The sequence below is a fragment of the Manihot esculenta genome, chromosome 11 (genome assembly GCF_001659605.2).
Source record: "Manihot esculenta cultivar AM560-2 chromosome 11, M.esculenta_v8, whole genome shotgun sequence".
NCBI lineage: Eukaryota > Viridiplantae > Streptophyta > Magnoliopsida > Malpighiales > Euphorbiaceae > Manihot > Manihot esculenta.
This window is the reverse complement of record NC_035171.2, coordinates 1,223,108-1,243,409: the sequence shown is the minus strand read 5'-3', so window position 1 is coordinate 1,243,409 and position 20,302 is coordinate 1,223,108. Positions and strand designations below refer to the sequence as shown.

The 20,302-nt window shown below is 36.5% G+C and overlaps 4 protein-coding genes across 6 annotated transcripts; 2 read left to right on the top strand and 2 right to left on the bottom strand.

Moving 5' to 3' along the window:
* Nucleotides 1–1,850: 1,850 nt before the first annotated feature.
* On the top strand, nucleotides 1,851–4,982 carry LOC110626011. 3 transcript variants are annotated; one of them, XM_021771737.2, is made up of 6 exons: nucleotides 1,851–2,282; nucleotides 2,401–2,641; nucleotides 2,771–2,962; nucleotides 3,499–4,009; nucleotides 4,109–4,190; nucleotides 4,714–4,982. In XM_021771737.2, the coding sequence occupies exons 1-6, from the start codon at nucleotides 2,235–2,237 to the stop codon at nucleotides 4,903–4,905; spliced, it is 1,266 nt and encodes a 421-aa protein (XP_021627429.1). In that variant the 5' UTR covers nucleotides 1,851–2,234; the 3' UTR covers nucleotides 4,906–4,982. The 3 variants fall into 3 exon arrangements, with proteins under 3 accessions (XP_021627429.1, XP_043817603.1, XP_021627428.1); XM_043961668.1 differs by having other exon boundaries at nucleotides 1,852–2,048; nucleotides 2,134–2,282; nucleotides 2,401–2,962; XM_021771736.2 differs by having other exon boundaries at nucleotides 1,852–2,282; nucleotides 2,401–2,962.
* Nucleotides 4,983–6,393: 1,411 nt separating this feature from the next.
* Nucleotides 6,394–10,253, top strand: LOC110626443 (proteasome subunit alpha type-5). Its single transcript, XM_021772350.2, has 9 exons — nucleotides 6,394–6,553; nucleotides 6,684–6,765; nucleotides 7,300–7,380; nucleotides 7,827–7,940; nucleotides 8,025–8,126; nucleotides 8,970–9,028; nucleotides 9,399–9,501; nucleotides 9,778–9,843; nucleotides 9,975–10,253. Exons 1-9 carry the CDS (start codon nucleotides 6,540–6,542, stop codon nucleotides 10,065–10,067), a joined length of 714 nt encoding a protein of 237 aa, XP_021628042.1. The 5' UTR covers nucleotides 6,394–6,539; the 3' UTR covers nucleotides 10,068–10,253.
* Nucleotides 10,254–11,017: 764 nt separating this feature from the next.
* LOC110626442 (alanine aminotransferase 2) lies at nucleotides 11,018–16,107 on the bottom strand. The gene is made up of 15 exons (XM_021772349.2): nucleotides 15,709–16,107; nucleotides 15,028–15,078; nucleotides 14,837–14,887; nucleotides 14,323–14,388; nucleotides 14,177–14,238; nucleotides 13,638–13,716; nucleotides 13,433–13,537; nucleotides 13,153–13,263; nucleotides 12,784–12,921; nucleotides 12,628–12,702; nucleotides 12,413–12,533; nucleotides 12,178–12,332; nucleotides 11,949–12,023; nucleotides 11,576–11,779; nucleotides 11,018–11,367 (listed from the first exon to the last, which is right to left on the bottom strand). The coding sequence occupies exons 1-15, from the start codon at nucleotides 15,901–15,903 to the stop codon at nucleotides 11,251–11,253; spliced, it is 1,605 nt and encodes a 534-aa protein (XP_021628041.1). The 5' UTR covers nucleotides 15,904–16,107; the 3' UTR covers nucleotides 11,018–11,250.
* Nucleotides 16,108–16,505: 398 nt separating this feature from the next.
* Nucleotides 16,506–19,580, bottom strand: LOC110626821 (pectinesterase 3). The gene is made up of 2 exons (XM_021772936.2): nucleotides 18,370–19,580; nucleotides 16,506–17,302 (listed from the first exon to the last, which is right to left on the bottom strand). The coding sequence occupies exons 1-2, from the start codon at nucleotides 19,451–19,453 to the stop codon at nucleotides 16,620–16,622; spliced, it is 1,767 nt and encodes a 588-aa protein (XP_021628628.1). The 5' UTR covers nucleotides 19,454–19,580; the 3' UTR covers nucleotides 16,506–16,619.
* Between the last annotated feature and the right edge of the window lie 722 nt (nucleotides 19,581–20,302).

Sequence of the window (20,302 nt, the reverse complement as noted above, 5' to 3'; positions counted from 1 at the left end):
GAGACTTGCACAGAGAGATGTAATGTGCTGAATGGTCACCCATCTCAAGGATTTTCCTTTTTTAATTTTATTAAATTAATGGATGATATAATCATGATTTACATAGATTCAACTAAATACAAAATTAAATGATTACATGTACACTTATTTTTTTAATCAAGCATCACCATCTTTCAAAGTTTGAGATTAAAAAAAGAAATGAAACTGTGAAAGTAATGATCTCAAGGGTTTCTAGCATGCTTAGATATTACTTTTTTTAAATAGGAGCATCATGATTCTACTTTTTGAATAAATTCCCATCAATCAGTTCCAATAATTCATTAGAGGATAACTATTTTTATTCTTTTTTATTATAGTAAAAAGTTAATGAGTTTCTAACATGACAAAAAATATAAAAAAAAAAAATAACATGAAAAAAATAAAGATTTTTTTTTAATACAGCAAAAAAAAAAAGTGAATACAATTGTCATTATTTTATGGATTTAACGATATTCTTTTAGTATAATTTAGATGAAGTGAAAAATATAATAGAAAATAATAATAATCTTTTTAAATAATTCTTATTATAAGAGTAACAAAATTTTAAATTGAATTGATGGGTATATCTGAATTTAATTTATCTTTATGATTTACTCAAATATGAATATTTTGATATGAATTTCTTAGCAAATCATCTTTTCTCGGTTCATTTGATCATTCCCTTTCCTTGCTTTCCTCATATGATGAAAGGAAAGGGTGTTATTTCAACTTCAAAATCCTTTCCATATGGTAAGAAATATCTCTCTTTTTGTGAAGAGAGAAAGCTGTCACCTCAATACGAGAAACTAAGGAAAAATCTCTTGTACACCACGCTAATGAAGGATGCTTTTCTCAACTTTAAAAGTTCTATGTAATTGAACCGCAAAGGATTGAAGAATGTATGATACCTATGCAATGTAGTTATAGTTCTGCCTGCAAGTTGAAAACTTGCTGAATAAGACAACGCCTCACATGACACGTAATAGCCACGTTTTAGGCTGATGTGGCTTATGGACGAAGTTCCTACTAAAACACCCTTCTCGCGTGGTAATCCTTGACTAGCTCTACTTTCTCCAACACCAAGGCCAAAAGCAGGTCAGGGCCAGAGGAAGAGAGAGCAGGGTCATATCTGCCATAGACTTGATAGAGTTTTTCCAATTGGGCGGTTAGTGTGGTGATGTTTGTCTCAACTTTTATTGCCTTTTCACTCCTTGCAGTCACCTAAAAACGAGTTAAGGAGATGAAGTTCTAGACTGTATGTACAAGTGTTGGTTGTGGACAGAATTGAATCTAACCTGAAACTTGGAAATGCAGTGAGAATCTTGGAGATGAATTATCCATGCATGTAAACCAGAACAATTTGATCATACCACCATATTCAAGTGAAAATTTCAGAGATGACGGTATCTACACACGCTCTCTAAATTACCTTACATCTGACTATGCTTAAAAAAACCATAAGAAAAAAAACATTTATCAATTCCAGAGGGAAGATGAACAGAGAAAAGTTTGTCATTTATACGATTTAAGTTCCAGAGTCCATTATCAAGATGGTAAGAAATTGCATGTGCTTTGATACTTGGAGTTGAAAACTTGAAGTCCTCGCAGAAACAAGAAACATAGAGGCGTTACTTGCTCCTCACCTATCATAAAACAAGATGATATCATCCTGTGAGCTGTGAATGATATTGCACAGTAATAATAGATAGTGAAGCATCTAAAGTTTTCAAAACCATTGAGAACCTTCCCAAAAAGAAATAAAGAATATAAAATACCCATTGCAAACAGATTAATAAATATATTATTCTAATCTAATTTTTTGTGCTTTCTTACTCAGTATACCCTTTTGTTTTTATTGTAGCTCCCAAAGCTCTCACTTTTCTTTTCATCAAGTACTCTTTCATCTCCTTCCTCAGACGCCAAATTCTAGTCTCCATCTCACTGTGGTCTCACTCTCATTTGTTGAAGGAATGACTGGTTAAGTGGTGTAGGTCTTGTATGGTAACAGTATCTTAGACCGTGGGTTCCTAGCAAGTTAATGCTTTTTCATTGAAAAGCTATACTGTTCAACTGCTTCCTCAGTCGCTTTCTCATGCCACTGTTTTTGTGTAAAAGAGGCAGATACCTGCTAGACCAAGATTATAATAAAAGAGTTAGCATTTACAAGAGATTCCTCAACTGGGTCTACATCAGTCATCCCCATAAAGCTCACTACTATGGATCTCACAAGTCCCGAATACTTTCAAGCTTTTGCTTCTACTGGGGTAAAAGTCTCACATTTGGTTCTTGCTTTTCTTATTGCTTTTGTTTCCCATTTGGATTTTGGATTTTGATTAATCTTTATGGTGTTTATTCTTCTTGTGGGGTGTTTCTGTGATTTAGGAACCAGCATTGGAGACCAATACGAGTCTGTATGGGCAAGGAAAGGACAATCTATTTGCGGACACCTTTCAAGACCCACTTTGCAAGCTCAATCTCAAGGAGACATCTGAGTTTGTCAAGTCATTTCCAATGCCACATGGCAGTGCGGAATGCAGAGGGTTTCTTGAAGTTCCAACACAAAGGAGCAGAGAGGGAGTGGACTCTGTGACTCAGAGGAGAGTGGAAGCTCCTTCTACACCTGGTAGGCTAATATTCAGCAATAGTATTGGTAGTCTTGCAAAAAAGAGCTTTCCCTCTAAGTGGGATGATGCAGAGAAGTGGCTAATGAGTAGTTCTTGCCATGAATCTCTTGCTTTTAAGCTATCGCCAGAATCTTCAAAGATGCAGAAAGAAAATGGTAACTTTAAGCACCAAATGGAGGTATTTGCGGAAAAATCAAGGGTCACAGAGGAAAAAGTCTCAAAACTTGTTTCCAGCTTTCAGGGGTCTGTAGCTCTGGATCAACACAACCCAGGAGTAACTGTTCGTGGGTTCTCTGCTTCTTCAGATGTGCTTCTTAAAGGTTGGACTTTTTATCGTTTAAAATTTGGCTTTTACTACTCAGCTTTATCCCTTTTGATGCTCAACTATTATCCTTATGAGACGCTTTTTCTTTTGTCTTCTAAAAGCTTTTCTCTACCGTTTGATTGCACTATTTGTTTGAGAGAGAAACCCATAATGTATCATCTATATGTAAACATCTTAAAATTTAAACTTGGTTCCATGAACTATGAATTTATGATGCTTCTTCTTGATTTAAACAATTGTGTTAGGGTCAATTTAAAGTCTGTTTGGTTTTCACTAATCCCAGAAGGTGATTAAAAAAAGGATGCAGCATTCTCCTTAGTTCATTTGTACAAGATTCCCTCTGCAAGCAACAGAATTCTTTATGGATGATACTCTATACTGCTGATACCTTTATGTAAAGTGTGCATTGCGTATGCAGTTGTTGAATAGTAAAACTGAAAATTTTGTTCCTTGACGATTAAACAATCACTGTTTATTTAAAATGTTTATCCTCCTTGAGCTGACCTTATTTGAGTTCATTGGCAACTGCAGACAAGTTAATAGATGAGGTAGAACCAGTTTTACCAAATTTTAGATACTCAGAGACATCAAAAGAAGGATTTCTATTTAGAAACTCAGCTAATGAAGTGATGAAAGATGTTGGTACTGAAGTTATTCATGAGGTAAAACACAGAGATATTGGGACAGAAATGACTCCCTTGGGCAGTTCCACAACTTCTAGATGCCACACGCCATTCAAAAGCTCATCGCCTGCTCGCCATAATACGCCTGCCAATAGGTCAGGCCCTTTGCCACTGGGGAATTCTGATAGCACCAACAGTATCATTGACATTTCCCAGCTTCAAGCTTGCCATTTGGCTAAGCTACAATTTGGGTCACATTATGATTCAGTTGCATCAAATTGGAGCTCAAGGGAGGAAGAGGAAGAGGAAATATCAAAGAGCCTAAGACACTTTGAGACTGGCATTACTTGCCGGAGAAGTGTTTCAGATTCTAGAGCTGCTACATGGGAGGAAGAGGAAAAGACAAAATGCTGTCTTAGGTAAGTCATGGCTAAAACTTAAAAAATATGCATAATTTTTAGCAGCATTCTCTTGTTTGGTGTCTGTACTGACAGTAAGAATTCTGAATTGAGCTACAGGTATCAAAGAGAGGAAGCAAAAATTCAAGCTTGGTTGAACCTCCAAACTGCAAAAGCAGAAGCTCAATCAAGAAAGCTTGAGGTATGTTGCTTATCCTGCTTTATTTAAATTATGCATTGTTGTGTCTTTGGCTTTATAAGTGTTGACTACATAGTCTCAGCGTTCTTGTCCTGTTTATGATAGATTTCGTTGTCTCGATTCCCTCATGCACACCATTGTCCTCCTGTTTCTTGACCAGTCCACCTCTGTTGGAGTGTCATCCCCAATTGTATATACTTTTAGTTCCATGCTTCACTCTTAAAGAAATACAAAGAAGGCTAGAGAAGTCGTCTTCATGCATAAATAATTCCAGTTTTTGCTCTAACTTGTAAGCCCATGTGAGCTAACATTTAAAAAATTCGTGGGGAACTGGAATCAGTACTTTCTTTAGTTTTCTCACTATTGAAAGTTTGGCTTTTAGTTCATATCGATTAAAATAGTATTATTAGTTGTCACTTTACTTTCTGCTTCTTGTGTTCACACAAGTGTAAGAGGTGGAGCCCAAAGAGAGCTGCCGCCTACCAGAGATTCAATGGTCTTGAGCTCATTTTCTAAAATGAAACAGGTCAAAGTACAGAAGATGAGATCAAACTTAGAAGAGAAGTTGATGAAAAGGATGGCAGTTGTTCACAGAAAAGCTGAAGAATGGAGAGCTGCAGCTCGCCAACAACGCCCTGAACAAACGAAGATGATGATCAACCGAAGATGCTCTAGCCACGCTTCTTGTGGTTGCTTCCCTTGCAACACATATCCTTGATCTAAAAATAATAGATAGATGTATCCCTTGCTCTTCTAAGCAAGACCCAAATTTATTGCATTGTTTTTTTCCCCTCCTCTCCTTTTAAATTGCAGAAGTTATATCTCATTTAATGAATCTGATAATAACTAAAAAAAAATACTCAAAATGAATTTAAAAAAACAATGCTTGCAATGTACATGGAAGAAGGGACCAGCCTGTTTCAATTTAGAACAAGGATTGCCAAGTTAGTTGTTAGTGGCATAATTAATATAGGCACATGGAGGTTGTCTGTCTGACAATGGGGAGCCAACTTCTGCAAATTTTGAATTGACTGTGGTGGACTCTGACTTGCTTACCTGATTTCTGATGGGATTCAACTTACTGAAATTAGACATGGAACTGCTATTGATGGGGTAGATGGTTGGCTTGCTTTAAAGAAATGGGCAGGCAATGTACTTATAAGCTTCGAGCTTGAATTCAAATCCCACACCAGAACATCAGGAGTCCTATTTGTTTTAGTTGATAAATTCCACCAATCTCTTAACCTCTAATGTCATGCTTAGAAATCTAGCAAGGGAAGGAAACCTCTGTTTCTCTTGGCTTCTTGTGTGGGGATTGAAGGCTAACAATAATTGAAGTCCTTTTGAAACACTATTTTTGTTATTTCATTGCCTATTTTTTTAGGCTGTTAGGTCCATTATTTTTGGCCTTTCTGCTATTTTTCCTGAGAAAGAGCACTCATCGGGAGCCCTTCCTTCTCTCTCTTTTTTTTTTTTTAATGAAAATAAGAGAAGCTGGCTTTTTCCATCACTAAATTACTAATTCAATGGGAATCAAATAATTTTTTTTAATTCTCAAATATAATGGATAAAATATTTTCTAGAATAAATTCAAAATCTTTTTTTCTTTTTGGCATAAACACTATTAATATATGCAAAATTTTGTAAGATAATAATAATTATAATTAATTATATCACCATCTGAACTCAAATTCAATTAATTATTTCATCATATCTCCAACTATATTACTTATGTCTTTTTCAAATTTATTGTAATTTCTTAAATACTATCATAATTTGTTTAATTTTATATTTTTTAATTAATGACTTATAAAATATGTTTTTGTTAAGAACTTATCTTTTTAATTACAATAATCTTAGAAAGATGTTTAAATTTCATTTTTTAAAAAATAAATTTTTCAAAATTACAAATATTACTACAAAAATAAATTTAATATTTAATTAATTATTTATATGAATGAATTTGAGCAATGAACATCCAATACCTAAAATCTTATTTTAATTTTATAATGAACATTATTATTTAATTTAATCCATTCTAAATTTAATTATTATTAAATTCATTTTATTATAATTAAATACAATACTCGACAATGTCCTACCACTTCATTCATTTCCAAGTAATTTGTTGCGGCCTATAAAGCCCATTGGATTCAAGTAGCAGAAGCTGGGCCGGATCTATACTTGGATTGAGCCCAAAAGCTCGGTAGAAGCAATGAAACGTTTCGCTATCTGTCTTGTTTCGCAAGTAGAGCTTTAGAAAAGCACAAGCAAAACCCGAAGCTAAAGAGAAAACCTACTCTGCCTCCGTTTCTTCTCTCTCTCAATTTCACCATTTAGATCGGACCAAAGATGTTCCTCACAAGGTAAATTCTGTAGTTCTCTTACTAGCGTGCTTCCATTTGAATCCTTTAATGCTTTCTTTTTCCATTTCTTGCTTTTTGTTATTGTTTTAGTTTCAGACTTTGATTTGTGGTAATTTGTGTGATTTTGAAGGACCGAGTATGACCGGGGAGTGAACACTTTCTCTCCCGAAGGCAGATTGTTTCAGGTTGAATATGCTATTGAAGCCATTAAGGTAATCTAAACCTCCCTAAAAACCCTGTTTGTCTCCGTAGAAAGTTCCCATTTGTTTTCTTCCTCGGGAAATTATGGCTATCCAACTTAGATGTATAATCTTATTAATTTCATTTGCCTAAACAGTTTTCCTGGGATTATCTCAACTGGCTCATAAATGATTAGTCGTTTTTATTGCCTTGACATGTTAATTTTGACATATTGGACATGATTGACCTTGATCAGTTGTGATGTTACCCATAATACTCAACAAAACATCATATTTTTTTGGAGTTCTCTGTGATAGTGAAGAACCCACTATTGGGACATCAGGAAGGCAATTGATAATTTTAGTACCATATCTCAATTTTTTTTTTCTTTACCTTTCTTGTGCTGCAGAACAAAGACGTTGCTCCCTCTAACGCACTGTCTAACAGTCTATCAGTCACCCTTATGCTCCCCTTCCCATCCCTAGCCAGAAAAAGGAGGGGATTGCTATTAGGGTCAAGCAGATGCTTAGTTGATTAAAAAATAACATGCTTTATTTTAATTACAGCTAGGTTCAACTGCAATTGGGTTAAAGACAAAAGAAGGTGTCGTGCTTGCAGTTGAGAAGCGTATCACTTCACCACTGCTGGTTTGCCTCTTTCTCTATATGTCTTTCTATTCATATGAAATCCATATCTTTTACATCTTTGATATGATAAACCCACTATCCTTTTGTTTTTTCAGTTCATTTGTAATGGTTGTGATTCTTTGCAATTTCCTTTGTATATAATTATTAGTTGGGGCAAATTTGACACTAGATCCATATGAGTAGTGAGCATACATTTAAAAACGTTCACCTTTATAATTTTTGCTTGAGAAACTTCTACTTGAGCAATTTTCAAGAACTCCACTAATATTTATTGGTACAAGTGTAGAACTTACATGATTTGCATGTGTATCAGCTTCAAACTTGTTGTAACTTATTCAGGCATTCAGCACAACTGATTTCATCATGGAAATCAATGTGATCATGATTGTTGTGGAGCACAAGTGCGCAACTTGTTACAGTCATTATATCTTTCAATTCTCTTTCAGGAGCCCAGTAGTGTGGAAAAAGTTATGGAAATTGATGAGCATATTGGATGTGCCATGAGTGGATTAATTGCAGATGCTCGTACACTTGTTGAGCATGCACGTGTGGAAACTCAGGTACTGTTTTTGTAGTAGCTGTTGTGATGCCTTGTACACTTGGTAGAAAAGTGCCTTTTCTGATCCTTTAAATTAATTCATCAGAACCATAGATTCTCATATGGTGAGCCCATGACAGTGGAGTCCACGACCCAAGCTCTCTGTGATCTTGCTTTACGATTTGGTGAAGGCGATGAAGAATCCATGGTACAGCATTTTCACATTGAAAATTTTAATAATCTAACTCTGCCTGTTTTTTCATTTCTTTGTGAAATACTTAGAAAATAATGACTATCATTCATTCAGTAATCTTCAGTTGCATACAACCATTTAAATAACAATGTAAATGGTTATTTATTTCTTTTGTGATTTCATTATGAAGTTGAGTTTCATTGCATGCATCTTTCAAATTCATTGTTGCAATGATGGTCACTATCTAATGTTGGGGACAAGGATGACCTTCATGGGAAGGTATTGCTAGGAACATTAGTTAGACTGTTAAGAGTGATTGGGAATTCTGTTCTGTCACTGATTCTCCCTTGGGAGAATTAACTACTGATATAAATGTTCTATGATCCATTGCAGAGAAAGAAAGAATACAATTTCTTTCTAAATACTTCTTCTCCTCTCTCCAAATTTTCCCTTTCTTCTTCTCTCATTCCTTGTTCTCCCCTCACCCCCCCCCCCCCCCTTTTTCTTTCTCATTTCCCTTTCTTTTCTGCTGATCGAACACCTTACTTTAGCAACAGTATCCTGCGGCTTAACTGCAAGATATTTTTAATATCATGAACTACTAGAATTTTTGTTTATCAGTAAATTTAGATCTGCTATCAGCACTATGCAGCTGTCAATTTTCAATGAAGTTGTATTGGAATTGCTTATATTACACCAGATGCTTCCGCCAACATCTAGAAAGTTATAAAAGCAAGTTTTTATTCTAGGTTCTTTGCTTAAGGTTCATGTAGTCAAGTGCTGTTAAATAGTGGACTCGCCTTTTATACACTTCTATTATATGCTTCTGATTTGTGGATATCTTTTTTTTTTTTGCAGTCTCGTCCATTTGGGGTGTCACTTCTCATTGCTGGTCATGATGAGAATGGTCCTAGCCTGTAAGTATCAAGTTGTTTTCATATTTGTTTGCTTTAAGAGTAGCAAATGCATTTGCACCTGTCTCTCTCTCTCTCTCTCTATATATATATATATATATAGTCCGGATTTGGTAGAGAAGTTTTCTCTGTTCCATGTATCCATTTGGGGGACTGCTACCTTTCTGATTCTCTTGGAAGTTAATAAATGTCCATTAATCTATAGATGATGCCATTTACTACTTGTTGCTTGGGATTTTGTTACTTATTGCTTGGAAATGTGCAAGTTAATACTCGTAGAAGGTCCTAGAATAACCGATGGAATGAATTAATCATGTGATTACCTGTTAGATCACTTGTATTTTGGCTCAAAAAGAGTTTTTATATTGCACAGGTACTACACAGATCCATCTGGAACATTTTGGCAATGCAATGCAAAGGCTATTGGTTCAGGATCAGAAGGTGCAGATAGCTCTTTGCAAGAGCAATACAACAAGGTATTGCTACTTTCACTCATATGTGCCTTTTCTTTCCCCATCCCCCTTCTCTCTCCCTTTGTTTTATGTTCCTTCAACATTAAATGTCTTAGTAGCTGTACGAGTAGTGCAAAATGAATGTCGCCTTTTAACACGTGTCACTTGCACGGTTGCAGTAAATATGTTAGTTTGCGATCTGTGCTAATGTAAGAAGTCATTAAGCCTTTTTCACTATCTCATATTATGTGTTTGATTTGGATTGCTGACATGATGTTGTCACTTGCTAATTTTGTGCAGGACCTCACACTTCAAGAGGCTGAGACAATTGCACTTTCCATTCTGAAGCAAGTTATGGAAGAAAAGGTAAAGTTTGGTGCTGTTCACTGTTCATTGGTTCTCAACATTTGTGCTTTAGTTTAGCATCTAAAACCTCTCTTTCCTTAGCATATCAGGTGGAAAAAAATATAACATCTAAACAATGCTATTGATTTCAGGTGACTCCAAACAATGTTGATATTGCAAAGGTGGCTCCAACATATCATTTGTATACCCCTGCAGAGGTGGAGACGGTCATTAGTCGTCTATAAGAACACCATATCGTGTAATTTCCTTGTATTCCCTAAATTGCTTGTCTTATTAGTTGGGGAAGCGTAGGATTGAACTCGTGCAATTTTTTTGTCAAATGGTGCTATACTATGCTACTTGAATTGTTAGTTTTATGACTGGATTTCATCTCAATGGAACTCAATTCTCATTTTGTTGGACTTTAAAAATACGAGCCAGATTACAAGCGCCATTAACGTTCTGTCTTTGGTTGAAAGATAGATTTAGCATAAACAAGCTGGCTTTTTTTAATCATGGCTGGATGGGCCGCTGTTTATTTGCCTGGACAATATTTTGAAAGGTACAGACACACACAGGTCAGGGGCCAAGCATACTCCTTAACAAAACTATGGCAATTTTTACGGAGAGCTTATTATTCTCGGGTGTCTGCTGGAACCACCATCAGTTACATGGCATTTTTTCATTCAAGATTCACATGGATACTTGGCAAGAACCTATACTGAACAGTACATATACGCTAGGCTTCAATAAGCGCTTGGGACCACTATAGTGGCGGATAGACCTGGCCGGGATACCCGAGTTAAACGGGTCAACAGTTCTGGTCTGGGATTGGATAAAAATTTGTGATGAGTTAGTTTTGCTTCCTTTCTCGAACACGACCGGTTAGATTTAGTTTATTTTGATTTCCTTTATTTTTTTCATTAAATTGAATATATTATGTTTCATAAATTCATATATAAATAAAAATATTCCTGTAAAAGCGGAAACAAACCACAACTACTTAAAATAGAAATAGTTAGGTTCCCTTTTTTTCAAAGTTTTAGTAGTAAACCTTCAACTAGCTTGGGATAAGGAGGCTGCATAAGCCAAATACCATCATCTTAAGACTTCCCATATTTGATTTTCAGGAAATCAAGTTTTATGTTTATGCCACGCATTAAATGGAGAGAGATTATAGAAACACTCAGAGACAGATTCGAATCGACTCTTTGTGAATAAATTCATAAAGAACCTAGGCTAAACAAAAATATTTCTACAAAACTCGCACTGCCATTTGTGTGACTATTAGAAGGAAAAGCGAAGAGTCGCTATTTATTTGGCAGAAAGATCAAAATGAAGCTAGGCGATGGCCAGCCATGTGTTTTTACAATGTTCAACAATAGCTTATTGTGCAACTTTCTTAAATGCTACGAACGCAAAGCTCCCTCAGTCACGAAACTCATCCATGAAACTTTTGTGGAACTCTGTCAGGCGGGAGACAATGGCCGGAATCTTGTTCTCTTGAGGCAGGATGGTGCACCTAAAATGCCAGGTGCCCGGTACCTTTTTACAATCATAAAAGGAACCACTCAAATTTCTGAAAAGCTAGCATCACATAAATCTTCAGATAAATGTAGGGAAGGAAACATCAATTAATTGTTTTGTTTGGTAAGATCCATTAACCCCATTGATAATGTTAGAATCAGAATGCAAAATCCAACATGAGAATACACGTTAATCAATGCACTAGCAGGAAAAAAATAAGACTCACCTGTCGAAAGCCTGAACCAGGAACGAAAACTATTCCAGTGGCATTGAGGAGACGCTGACAATAAAATGCATCTGGGGCTTTCTTTGCAGCTTCTGCAGCTTTAATGGCCTTTTGAGGAAGACGGATACGAGGGAATAGATACATTGCTCCCTCTGCCTTGTTGCATGTTACACCCTCCAAATTGTTGAATGCATCTTCCAATGTCTGTCATTAGACAATAAAGAAGTACCAAACATCATCACACAAAAATCAAGAAGATATGTCTGCAAACGCTTGACAAGAATTCCATTCACCAAAGATTTCAGCAACCACACTATCCTACTATAGCTGAAAAAACACTCTAATGGAAAAAGTCAACTTTCACCAAACCAACCTTTGCACGCCTTGCAAGGGATGATAGGATTCCTTCTTTTTCAGCAGAATATGATTCGTATGATTCATCTCCAACCTGCATACATGCATGCAGCAAATAAAGGTTTCATCTCCTTATAACACAGATATCAGATGCTAAATCAAGTCCATAAGCTGAAGCCGGTCACAAGGTTAAAGTAACATATAAAAAAGAGGGAAAAAGGAGAAAAAGAAGAAGAAGAAGAAATAACCTTTGGTGGGCTCATGACAAGACTAGCAAGAATTTGACCAGAAATATTGGAACAGAGATTCACTGATGCCACTTTGTATATTTGCTCCCTTACTTCAGGGCTAAACCCAGTGACCTCCATGTAACCTCCTCTCTTCCCACACTCTCCATAGTACCCTGAAAATATATACATTTCCAAATTCAGAAAATTGGAAAACTTTTCACATCATCTTGGTAGTATTCATTTAACCATTCACCTTTGGAGACGGACTGAAAAGATACTAGGCATATATCCTCTTCACCATACCCCATAGACCTGGAGATCTTTTTAAATGAATGGAACTTCTTCTCAGGAACATAAACATTTTCTTGATAAACCTGCATGGAATACATAAAAGATATTCAAACCAGATTCATTTTAGTAAGAGGCTACAAATGAAAGGCCCATCCTGACTACACTCATCCAACCTACCTCATCTGCCAAAAGAACAAGACCTTCTTGCTTGCAGAACTCTACAATTGCTTTCTGGTTGTCCTCTGCAAGGACCTGCCAATAAAAATAAATTATTTACAAAAGACTGTAAACCATTATCTCCATCATGTGATACAAAATCCAGTTGATGCTTACCTGCCCTGTTGGGTTGCCTGGATTTATTACAACTAAGGCCCTGACAGTAATACCCTTAGACTTTGCATCCTCCAATTGCTTCTTAAGCTCAGAAATTTCCAATCCCCACCCAGTTGCTTCATCAAGATAATATGGAACCTGCAAAAACCAGAGAGTTCTACTTCAAACTGCAAAGTCAAAAGATCATTTAAAAGATATGTAAAGTTATCTAGCTTTCTCCTCTTCTATTAGCTCATGTCAATCAATTACTCAATTCTATCTTACCAGAGCTGCTGCAGCAACTTGCTATTTACAGCTAGCAAACAGTCAACAGAAGAGGTAGGCAATAAAATTGTTAATCAAACTTGAGCATAATGTTTTCTGACATACCAGACTGCCTCCATGGAGAGCAATCGAAGCAGAGTACAAGGGGTACTGAGGAATGGGACAGAGTATCCCATCCTTTTCCGAACTTATTAGCAACTGCATCATCATATGAACCTGGTAAAGGCATAAAAATAAGTTTTAAAATGCTTAGAATATGTTCCTGTGTTTCAATGGCAGATACATGCACTTTTACACACATGATTATATGGATATAAAATTGTCCATGATACTTTAAATTAATCAAATTCCAAATGAGGTGTATGTTGGATTCACTGTTACTTACTGCAGGACTTGCACCATCCGTCAAGAAAATATCATTCGGATTAGCAGGAAAGCCATCACGAGCTTCAATTCCAGCAGCAATTGTATCACGTAATCCCTTGATACCCTGATGTGGGAAGAAAAATAAGGATCACTTATTTAGCATAAACACCATTGCATTTTAATGAAAATTCAAAGTTCATGGATGTGGATGGCATGATTATAACCTGACTGTGACTGTAAGCACCAGTTGCTCTTCCAGGAATTTGATCAAGGACCTGCCAAGCTCGTTCTATGGCATCAGCACTAGAACAAGTTATAAGGCCAGTTAAATAATGAATAATCAAAGGATGACTAATGGTCATCATATTGACAGATTCAGAAAGAAAGAACGGAAAAAAAAGAAGATAGAAAGAGATGACTTTCATTTTATTTTCACAAGTCGATCAGAGTGGAATAATTCTAGCAAGATCTACATTTTTTTCAAAAGAAAATGTGGAGAAAAATCTATCGACATAGAAAGAGAGAGCTAAAGGTCAGTTCATCTATTCAAAAAGCATTCTCTTTGACTCTTCAAGAATTCCAGTTTCCATTTACATATACACAGTTGAAGAATGAGTGATAATTTAATCAAAGAACGCAAAACACGTTCTGAAGCTGGACATAAGAGTATTAATACTTGAAAGTTTTGCTCATTAAGCAAGAGGGACAAAAATGCTATATGCTACAAAGAAGTTCATTAACCCAGATCATAAAAATAAGTTACCTGAACAAACCCTGTGTTTCACTTTTGTCCAAAATAGCCGGATGGTCACATAATGCAAGAACCTAAAGAAGAAATGATCATAGGTGAAGTGGTTCAGTAAAATATATTGGGCAGTGCATTCTTTGAAGAAGGTGTATCAAACTAACCTCTCGAAAAAATGTTATTGGCTGCTGGCCAAGAGACTGAGGATTTCCTATGTTGCAGTAAAGTATCTGTAATATGACATTAAAATGCCACTATCAGAATGCAAGAAATGCCAAGAGAAATATTGAGTTAAAACGGAAACATGCACAATGAAAGTTTCCTCTTTTGTTTCTTTATGAATCAATCATGCTCAATTGCCCATTCAAGAGATTGGTTTCTTTCATTCTTCAACAGAATATGATTGGTTTCTTTCATTTTTGAACAGAATATTTCTACAGTAAGGGGCATAAAATCCAGCAAGCAGGATTAAATGAAGTTAACATAGGAAAAACTTTTTGTTCTTTCAAAGTAATTGGACCTTCCTTTGCCTTTAATAACTACCAAAGAGATAACAACCAAGTGGCAAACATCAAGCACAATTATGTAACAAAATCATCAACTAACCTTACATAAACTAGCTTGGACATACCCAAATGAATGCCCAGACAGTTCAATAGTCCAGAAAAAGAAACATACCTCTTCAAATGGCTGAGAACCTGGCTTAGCCTTTAACTCATCTTGTAACCGCTGTGTAAAATTATAGACATTCCATCATCACATACTCAGGCAAGTATAGTTCTATTACAGAACCACAAGAAGACATAATATTAAAACATCAGCAAGTTTGAACAAGATGGCACTAATCTAAGACATCATCCATGTATTACCTGTGCAAGGGTGACGATCTCACCGCGAACAGCATACTCACATTGCAGAACCTGGAAATACACAACATTGTAGTGGAGATACAATGAGAACAGAAAAGGATTGCCAAAAATCATACGTTTATGAAGCAAACTCGATCATTAAATTGCAGAATAAGGAGAAAACTCATTCTTTGAAAAAATGTATAATTTTGCAACTTATAATTTTGAGTGTATGATGTTTCCACAGTTAAAAGTAGGTGTTTCAGCAGGAACATTGCATTGTAGAACTCAAACAGCCTTCCTACAAGTTCATAGAATAGAACAAGCTTTCACATATTCTAAATAGCATTCCATGAAAAAAATGTCAATTATTAAAAAAAAAAAAAAGGAGTATATTATTTGAGAAAGCTCAGGTGCACTGCTCACTAAACTTCAGCTGGAGCATAAACGCCCCGAGCAGCAAAAGGCACAGCAGAGAAAAGCATTTTATGTTCATAAATTAAAACCAACATCCAAAAGAAAATCTAATCTAATCTAATCCAAAGCATAAACCATGATAAAAAGGTGAAAAAATAAATAAAAACAAAGCAAACCCAGATGCAAAACACCACTCAAATTAAACAGACAAACTCAACCAATAAAAAATGAATCTCAATCGAAAGCAGCAAAACTCGTATTGTAAAGAGGGGGTAAAAACAGCACCTTAGGATTAATGGTATCAAGAGAGACAGGAGGATACATGGATGAAGCAGAAGAAGTAGAAGGGGAATCAAGAACAGAAGTAGAAGATAAGAAACGAGATTGAGAAGCGGAAAGAGGACGCAGCAAGGTATGATTTTGAGAGTGATATGAAGGGTTGAGGAGGCTTTTAGCTTTGCCAATCACGAATCTCCGCATCCTTTATATATATACCACAGATGTCGATTATTCTCTATATGAATGAGAGAGGGAGAGAGGGAGAGAGGAGATTTTGACCCCCTTCGTTTTTTTGGAAAATTAAAGAAAGACGCGCTCTTCTGGAAGCAGACTTTGGAAGAGAAGACAGGCGTGTTCCTTCTTTGTTTCTCGCCTTGGTTCGATCTTCAAATTTGGTAGGCTCCCCCTTTTTCTTTTTAATTTTTAATTTCAGCGGTTTAAGCAATTGCTTTCCACTGTTTAGGTTGAAATTATCTAGTTTTTAAGAGGTGAATTTTTTTATATAAAAAAAAAAATCTTCAAAAAAATTAAAAATAATTTAATTATAATTAAAAGTAAAAATTTTAACTTGCTAAAAAAAGGAAAATGAATAATATTATTGGTTACAAATATTAAATTTTAGTTTTCAAATAGATTTCGAAAATACATTCAAAGTAATTAATATATGAAATATATCAGACATTTTTTATATCACAATTTAATTTTCCTTTTATAGCATAACGATTACATCAAAATAGAAAAATAATAGGTGTCACAGCACGTATCAATGAGGTAAAAAATAAAAAATAAAGAGAAGATGGGTGTGAACACTAGAAACAAATTCCTCTTCTAATGTATATAAAGAAATAGAAAATTAAAAATACAATCTTCTTCTTCTAGACAATTTATAGTTTCCCAAACTTGACCCAATTTTCAGATCATAGGTTGGAATCAAACGTCACAGTGGTTGCAGGCAGCCACTCAGGCCCTTGAATAAACGATCCTACACTGAATTTTCCAGCCTCAGCTTCTGTGAGAGCAGGCCTGTAACCTACCCACTTAACCCTTTGATCTACAGCTGACCCAGGCCCTGTGTTCATGTATTCTCCATAGAATATTGTGCCTGGTGGATCAACACCACTTACCCATGACATCCAGCCCATTGGCTTCAAGAATGAGCCAATTTCAGACTGCATAATAACAGTAGTGGAAAAATCTTTCCAAGGCCTGCCAAGGTATGTTGGGGCTGTAAGATTGGAACCATATGCAGAAAATGTGCACTTCTGAATTGAGATTCCAGTGTTTTGGTTAGGGTCTTTTTTCCCCTGAGCTGTGATGGTGTTGAATTGGTTTGGTAAAGGTTGCCTGGGCTGGATGTTGCAATTCTGGAAAACGACAGCCGCATTGCCGAAAATGAAGTCAATTGTACCGGTAATGTCACAGTCCCGGTAGAACTGCCGGTTGGAGTGAGCATAGAGTGTGTCCTGAAATGCATCAAATGCACATTGGTAATAAACAGACATGTCTGAACCAGACCTGAAGGCCACTGCTTGATGCTTTGCTGCCCCTGCCGTGTTGATGAACTTTATATCTCTGGCCATGAAGCCCTTGCCGGCAACAGCTGGAGATCACACAATTAGTATAAAGTCAGAAACACGCCAAAGATATTGAATCTTGGAGATGAGTGGCCTGAATTGGGTGAGAACACAAAACACAAAGTGGGGGGGATCATGTTCTCCATGAAAACCAGAGACCCAAAAAGCTACAAGCATATCACGTGGGCTGCCTGTCAGTGAAGTTTCTTTAATAACAGAACAGTGTATTTTGATTCCTTTAGATGCAAATTGATGCCATGTTTAACTTAAAAAACCCACTGTCACCTGGGCATCAGGTGAGGAAATTTATTACACAACTAAACTCCATGTTCATGAACCAGGTTACATTAATCTTCACAGGCCTTCCACTCATCATTAGTAAGGATGGATTTCAACTGAAGTTTCTACCCAAAACTTAGTCTCTTATTCAATGAGTGATCCACTCACCACCCACCAAAAAAAGAAAACAGAGTTGTGTAGTTTGGCATCTTTTATAGACTAGGTCAATAAGGTATTTAAGGCTTTTTTAAAATTTTAACAGCTAACGTCGACCCCAGACAAAGGAATAATCCCAATCTCTTGTATCATTTTGCAGGGTAATTGGGACCACTACAAAAGATAGTTGTAAATTAGCAAACGGACAAGCACATGGTTGGTCGGTACCAACATCCAATCTCATTTAATTATACTCACAGAAACATTTATTGGGACTTTCAGATTTTTAGGCTGGTACTTCACATGGGAACTCATAAACATAGTCCATGTGCATTCCTAACTTTCCTAAGTCCTGTCATCAAAAGATGGCTAATCTGCTACATGTTATCCTCCCAGAGTAGAAGGATTCACATGGCAGATGAATTAGCTTTGAAATTTCTGTGTTCTTGAAACTTTCAGAAATTTTGTGCAATAACCCAAACTACCCATTAGTGTTTAAGACACCCAATCATCGAAAGTTCAAAACTTTGTGAAGCAAAATCTCATCTAAGCTATATAATTTGTGAAAGTGATTCTAGTTGAATTATAGAATATGGAGAAACAAGAGAATTTAAATTCAAGAATGCACAAAAATGGCAGGAGAAGCAGAAGAACTTACCAAAAGTGGCTGTTAAGAATGTGGGTGTCCCATCCACAAAATTCTTGCTTCCAGAAATGATAGTCTTGTCCTTCCCATCCCCATATATCATCACATTCCACTTGTGCTTATCCAAAATCACATTCTCTATGTATGTTCCTTCCTTCACATATATGATGAATTTATATGGGCTCTTCTTTGGAATTTTTGCCACAGCTTCTCCAATCATCTTGTAATCCCCAGTTCCGTCCTTGGCTACCGTCGCATTTGGCGCTGGCTTCGACTCCTGGAGCAGCCTCCTATCTCCCAAACTAACCCAACCAGGAAACCCTGAGTTTGTTCCTTCGAACCCCAATAATTTTCTGTGAATTGGGATGTTAAAATCTGACAATAAACCTAGGATTTTAGCAACAATGGCCAAACTATTACTTGCGAACTCGGTTGAATTCTCCATTGCTGTCCTCACTTCTTCAAGAAGTTTACTGTTGAAATTCTTTGTAGTGTTTAGTTCTTGCAGAGCATCTAAACAGGTTTCTTGATCAGTGATGGTGGTACTAAGCCATGTTTTCATGTCATTAATCTTAGAAGTCGATAATATCGTTTCTCCTTCTCCAACCGCCATGGAAGAAATCGAGTCATTGAGCCGATCCACAGCATCATCAAACACGGATTCACAAACCCGCAAAGCATCCTTCACCACAGTATTATTGGTACTTTCAATGAGCTTAGAAGGGTAGTCCTTGAGTTTGGAGAGTTCGTCGATGGCGACACGTAAAGAAAGCTTAAAGAGCACTTCTGGGTCACTAGTATTAGCTGAATCAAGAGAAGAGATGCTAGAGACGCAAGATGGAGGATACTGAGTGACACTGCAAACTGCTTTGAGTGAAGCGGCCGGAGTGAGCTCAGTAGGGACGGTAGAGGAAGGGGATGAACCACTGTTTCTTTTGTGTAAAACAGTTCCGACAACAGCACCTACGATGACAGCGACAAGAACGACGGAGGATACAACAAGGATGAGCAGACGCTTACGGGCCTTTCGCCGGAAGGCTTGCTGTTCGACCTCGTCTACCTTACCGTAGCCCTTGAAGGAGTTGATAGAGTCCATGTTTTTTGCTTTCTTGTCTTTCTTTCGAGGTCTCGACGCTGAGAGGCTCTCTTGTGGGGCAATTTATTTGGGTGCCCTTAGCAAAATGCGAGCTTTATCTGAATGAGAATCGAGACCATGCAGGTGTCCTTTTATAAAACGAGAGGCAAAGATGGGATCTTTCCTCTTTTTTAGATGCTTCTGTCCTAAGACTAATTAAATAAATTAACAAGTTATCATCATCGCTGTCGTCTAATCAATGGGTGCTGTTGGTCCAATCCAGCCATTGATTTAGCGATTTACTATTGAAGTGTGAACAATTCGTGAAATCAAATCTCATCAGCACTAAACTGAAAGCTTTCCAAGTGGCACGATTTCTGGGGTTAAAATGAAATATTTTTTTTAAAAAAGATAATGATGGGTTCAGGAGCTTATATGATAATATAAAATTTAAGCATCATGTCTAATGAATCTTCCAAGTCTGCTGATGAAACACGAATCCGAGTAGAAGACCTCTAATGTTCGTGGGTATCCAGCTGTGTAGTGTTAGGCAGTCACATTTCGTTGAAAGCTATGCATATGCAATGGCAAGTTTTTTTGTATAGATGTCTGAAGAATGTGGAGAAAGGAGAAGGTGGAAAGCAACATCCTTGACTTAGTTTTATTATTATATGGCCAAACCCAACCCAAGTGGACAATTTACCAGTTCATTCTCCAATAGCAAATGAAAGTTGCTTCTCCCACAACCGCGTAGAAAGGGGAGGAGGGTCCTTGTCGTTTGTCATATTTTAATTGTTTATTTCAATTTTCCATCTTAGATTATAAGTTAATTAATTAAAATTAGAGGAGCATAATGCTTTTGTGATTTTG